We start from the raw sequence: 6,000 nt of genomic DNA, 5'->3' as shown, positions 1-6,000 counted from the left end.
AATGCACAGGAACAGAGTTCCGGCTGGCTTCAGAGTTGGCAACACCCACTACAGCCAAAACCTCTGTGTGCGTGGTACAGAGGGAAGGCCTGGAGAGCGACACCCGCCCCCGCAACTCCAAGGCAGGTGGGCCAGGGCCCCCCTGGAAGGATCTGTCCAAGGGCTGGCTTGCCCGGGCTCCTCGCAGGACAGATCTTTCCAAGGGAAGGCATGTGGTGTGTCCTAATATGCTAAAGAGCTGTGCTGTCAGAGGTGTGTCCTAATATGCTAATGTTTTCTGCTGTTGGGTGTGGCCTGTTATGCTAATGAGTTCCTGCTGGGCTTTTTCTACAAAAAAAGCCCTGGAAAAATGTCTGTACATTACGGCATACACAGGGTGTACACACAGCTTACGTTTTTCCTAGAAGCTCCTCTTCTGTTTCCCCATTATACAAAACCTAAATTTAAAAGCACTCAGGGAACTGCTGGTGTTAGAATTTTCAGCAGGGAGATGTACATGCATAATTTGCTATTCAAAAAACAATTATGCCAGATCCTGTGCATTTTCATCTGAATAACTCCTGAGAAATAACAACATGCATAATTTGCTATTCAAAAAACAATCATGCCAGATCCCCCAGATTGCTGTTTGAACCAGATGTGCATTTTCACCCGAATAACTCCTGAGAAATAACTGAAAGGAAGATTCTTCTTCTCTACTGCAGTCAAAGTTTGACTTTAAGACCAGACTAAAGATGTGAAGGCCTGGAAAAAAACTGGAAAAATCCGGGGGGAAACCGTTTTCCCCCCGGTTTTTTTCCTGAAGCCTTTTTTTGTTTCTTTCCGAAAAATTGGAAAAATTGAAAAAAGAAAAGAAAAAAATGATTATGGAACGTTTTATTTTAACACGATGAATAAAATATTTTAAGACAAGGTGTTCAAATATTTTCCAAATCATTTCTAAAATATATATATATGGTATAAGATTGATCTAATTTCTGTGCACTGAGGACAAGCAAGTCCTAGGTTACAAACTGAACTCTCCAATGCAAGAACAAGATGCATTTCTTCCTTTAGGAGGTGCTATTGTCAGAAGAAAATTAAAAGGTTTCAGTTTTGTTTTTGCATGTGGGTGGGTATTCTGTTTGTAATAATTGTTTGGAAACATGGATTTCTAAACCCCATCTCAAGATGGCCCACAGATAAATAACTGCTGATCAAGGACACAGCTACTGACTAGGGTCAACCTATGTATTCTTGATTCACAAACTATAGATTATCTTTAAAACAGCTTTTAAAAACTGCCCCAGTTACCAGCTAGTCTACAATGCAGTGTTTTACTGCTACGCCAGAATGAAACAATTACACTTCAGGTGAAATCCCAGTGGTATTTGAGGCCATTTTGTTTAATATTGCTTACAGTAGATTCATTTTTTATCACTGGTACTATTCTACAATCTTGTCACATTTTGTTTTCATTTGTGGCAGAATTTACTGATTCTAGACGAAACCAGTGTGTTGTCTCTGTTCTGAGTGCAAAGAACGAGGGGATTTGTCCTTAGGACTACATGGACACAACACATTTTTTCACCCACCAAACCGTTCTGAACTACTGAAATATTAACTGAATAGTTATACTTCAGTGATGCAGATGATATGGACAGTAAATGTATATCAAATAGAAGGCTGAAGGGTGGCAGCCAGAGCTAGCAACCCTCCTCCCATAGTATCACATACCATTCCAATTAGAAATATTTCTTAGAAAGACATCTATTTTAATGTCAGTATTCTGCCAACTCTATATTACAACAAAAGATATACAGATAGATATATAAAAATTCACCATATGGTAAGACTATCCTACATGGGCTATAAAAATCACTGGAGACTGTCAAAAGAACTGATTAAGTCATCATGGATCTAAAGTTTTCAAGAACAACTTTTAAACTCAATATGTATAGGAGATGAAGCTTTTAAAAACATTTTTAATGCAAATGTGCATATAAAATTCACTTACCTGCTCCTCTGTGATTTGCATATAGAGAATGATGTAATATATTAGCTCTGGCAAAGCTTTTTTTACCGTGCTTTTAAACCTGGGGTTTTCTAATAGTGCATGAACAAACTCAAATATGCTGAATACTAGGTTTTCAAAGCCCAAAACTTCACCTAAATTTAGGGAAAAAAGAAAATAAAAGTCTTAAGAAAGTTATTTTAGTGTACTGAATGACAGCTGTTCCACTATTTTTTTCACGCAAGTGAAATTGAAAGCAAGAACTAGTCCCCCAAATTAAAAAAGCAGATTTCAGGTTTTGCAAAGTCTTCTATAGCAAGAAGATTTTTGTTGCTGCTTTAACCACAGCATTTAAATGAAAAGGAACGAATATGTTTTTTTTAAAGAAGAGCTTTAAATCTGGTTAAAGGGAAGATCCTTGAATTTGTCAAATGGATCCTGTATTTCAACAGATAACACTGAATCCTGTAATACTCTCACACCATGCTTTCCAAGCACAGATTATTTCCCCTATAGTGAGCCATGTGCTATTAGTTTTCTTGCTTTCTTGCTTATTTTCAGTCACACCTATAGCAATACCTAAAAAAATAAAAATGGGATTCACTATAGGCAGCCATATGCTAAAAAGCAATAGAATTGTTTCCTACCATCAGAATCCACTGGGTCCTCTACTTCTTCAGTGTAATTTACTTCCGTTCTCACATAGGTATAAAAACAAGTTAAGGGAATATGTTTTATCAATATACTCACAGATGCTTAATCTAAGCATTTCAGTCAAGATAAGAAAGAATGAAAATCACAAACCCTTTAACAGAAAAGATGGTACCAGAATCCAGTTAAATCATAAATAAGGTCTCTGAACTAAGATACAAAATTAACAGTGCAGAGTAATACCCACAGGAACAACCAATCCACAATGGCTTATAAATTCTCAAAAAGACTGACAAATTACCCACCTTACAAGGATGTGCACATTTGATTTTGCTGCTTGCAAACACACTGTATGTTCTGTAAATAAGTTACTAGGACCCATTAACATTTCAAAATGTGACACAGAGGTCTTTGTATATCTACAGATAGCGCAGACTCCGCAGGTGATATCAGGTTGCATTCAGACATCAAATTTAAACAATAAAGACGTGCACAAATGCTAGGCCCATGTGCAAGCCTAGTTCTTCCCTCTTCCTTTCTTGTTTTGAGTGTGATGAAAGGATGGTGGTTTGAGACTAACTCCATTTACCCACTGGATGGCCTTGGCCTGGATGGGCCCTGGCCTGATCCAACATCTTATGTTCTAAGTTGGTCCGGTGAAATGTACATCAAAATAAACCTCTGTCTGTCTGATGGATATGAATGGAAGGTTGTTGGCAGGCTCATGTGCTCTCTCCGGTCTCTCCCTCCCTCACATGTGAAGCACAGTCTAAGGCTTCCTAATTTTGGGAAGTCTAGAAACAAGTTCCAGTTTGCCAGGATGCTGGCACCTGGGCTAACTGCAGTTTGTTTCCTTCAACACAGAGATTAAAGCAAGGTTTAGAAGAATGGTTTGTGGCGAGAAAGCCAATTCTTTAGACATTTGAAGATTTTGGCATGTAGATTTCAGGCCCTGGAACTTGTCCATTTCCTTTTTAAATTTTATTTTAATATAAACAACAAACATATAAAAACATAATGTGTTACAACATTATGAATAAAGTGAGACGTTAACAAGAAAATGCAATAAAGTTAGAATATGTTCTATAATATTAAGTACATTCTAGTCATCAACATAATAAAGCCTCAATAGATGAAACATTGTTAAATAAGTCTGGATTGCAGGCTATAAAGTTTAAGAGTGGATACCAAAAGGTAAAATAGTTGGAGGGTGTTAAATAAGTGGATTGCAGGCTATAAAGTTTAAGACTGGATACCAAAAGGTAAAATAGTTGGGGTGACAGGGGACTGATTTCGTTGCGATCAAGGATCTTGTCCATCATTATATAGTCCAAAGAGCCCTGTAGCAAGCTTTCAGGGAAAGGAGGGATAGGTTTCTTCCAAACAGATGCTATTACAGAATGAGCAGCTGCGCAAAGCACCATGATTAAATCTTGTCATATTGGCGGGATATTGGGCAATTTCCACAGATTCAATAACATTAACTCAGGAGATAAAGGAATGAGGTATCCTGTGATAATATGGATTTGATTTCTAATAGTGGACCAGAAGTTGAAAATAAATGGACAATGCCACCAGCAGTGTAAGTAAGAGCCCTGCATACTGCACCATTGCCAACAAAAGGGTGAATAAGATGAATATGATGTCCCTGATTTAAATCAAGGATTTGAATCGTTCACACCATGGTTAAAATAACTGAAAAAGCCAATGCCCTGTTATAGCAGCACATCATTTTTTTTGGTGCAGTCATTGCTATTTAAAAGTATGGATACCAAACACGCACAAACATCCTCTCCTGGCATCAGTCCCTAAAAGGTTAGGGAACCTTCAGGTTCAGCATTCCATAATACATGAGGGGCTGCAGCCAGCTAAAAAAGTTAGCAAACCCTGAACGTGTGGAAATGCTTTGTGCATATCTACAGCGTTATCTGCAATCTGGCTACAGTCTGTATTATGCAGAAAAGCCATTTCCCAGCCACAAATATTTTAACAGAGAGGAATATCTGTTTTAAGGTGTTAGAACCTACACCTCTACTGTTTTTTTCCTTTTCCTGCCATAAGTACATTCTCTGTAGGAAAGAACTGTTATTCGAATGCTATAAAAAAAGATATAATGCTGCACTCTCTGTGAGGGTATTCCAAACAATGGGAAGAATCTGCTGCATGGAGGAAATCATGTGTCTTGGGTAGTTCTTCACTAAGGCCGTCACTGCCTGGAAAGGGAAAATACATATACCTTTGGGTATCATTTTCACTTAAATACCGATACATTAATATTCCTCCTTCTGCAGAATGGAAGACTCCTACATTATCCAGTGAGCATCAATGATAATATTGCTGATTAAAGGCATCTGCATAAACATATAACCTATACACTTATTTATATTACAACTAGCAGTTGAATCATCATTTAACTTTAAAAACTATACTGGAAAGACTGATATGTAAAATAAAAACCTTTAATTCGTGGGAGTCGGATCTTGAAGGCTATACAAAAACACTTTTAGATTCACACTTGGTCTTCTAGCCTTGCAGTCTCTAATTTGTTACAAAGCATACATACCATTTCCAGACTAATATAATTTTGTAAAAGGGGTATTTTTGATCCCCAAAGAGGTCCCCCCCTCCTCTTATTAATGGGCTCTGAAAGAAGATACTTCCTTCAATGTCTGTGGGGCTGTATTCTGTTTCAGCCAAATCAAAGGTATCTGCATGTTATTACCAGCACTTCTCTCCTTGGAAGACACTGTAATATCAGAATGAGTAGCTGCTATGGGGGAAAATGTGAGACACGATGTAGACAGATATTATGATTAAGAGCTCTCTTTTTGTTACCTACCAGAAAACAGCATACTTTTACATGCTAATACAGTGATGTATTCTGTATACTTACCTTTAAAACCTCCATTTTAAGTCCACTGTCTGAAGTAGGGCCATCAGGCATCTGCAAGGCCTGAACAAAGGCTTCAGTAAACTGCTGCACCACAGGGAAAATCAGAACTTTAGCTGCTCCCTACCAGAATAAAAAAAAGTTGTACTTGGAGCTGTAGATGTGGCAACTTGTAAACTGCTTGTCACTAGCAGAAATGTCTAGGAAGCCATGTATCTGCTAATTCAGATCCTTTTTCTCACCTGCTCCTTAAAAAGAACCAGATGATGACAGCTGCTATGTCACACATAACCTCTAAATGAGTGTCTACACTTGCCATCTTGCAATCAATTCAGCAGTAATTGGCTTGTCAGACTCTAGCTAGTAAACTAGTAAACCAGAACATGTTTTCTTAACTACAACAGGTAGCCTCTAATAAGCATCATTCTGATACACTGCTTTCAATTTGTAGACCTTTTACCAAACC

The 6,000-nt window shown here is 37.9% G+C and overlaps 1 protein-coding gene across 1 annotated transcript in view; it reads right to left on the bottom strand.

Annotated features, from left to right (window-relative positions):
* IPO9 (importin 9) overlaps positions 1–6,000 on the bottom strand; it is a 58,697-nt gene that overhangs the window by 26,487 nt on the left and 26,210 nt on the right. The window contains exons 7-10 of the mRNA XM_015408196.1: positions 5,538–5,657; positions 4,757–4,857; positions 2,641–2,699; positions 1,997–2,148 (exon numbers count right to left, since the gene is read on the bottom strand). Of these exons, the coding sequence (XP_015263682.1) occupies positions 1,997–2,148; positions 2,641–2,699; positions 4,757–4,857; positions 5,538–5,657 (432 nt within the window). The remainder of the gene's footprint in view (positions 1–1,996; positions 2,149–2,640; positions 2,700–4,756; positions 4,858–5,537; positions 5,658–6,000) is intronic.

The sequence above is a fragment of the Gekko japonicus genome, unplaced genomic scaffold (assembly GCF_001447785.1).
Source record: "Gekko japonicus isolate JY-2015 unplaced genomic scaffold, Gekko_japonicus_V1.1 scaffold211, whole genome shotgun sequence".
NCBI lineage: Eukaryota > Metazoa > Chordata > Lepidosauria > Squamata > Gekkonidae > Gekko > Gekko japonicus.
The sequence above is the reverse complement of the archived record's forward strand: the minus strand, read 5'-3'. Positions and strand labels throughout refer to the sequence as shown.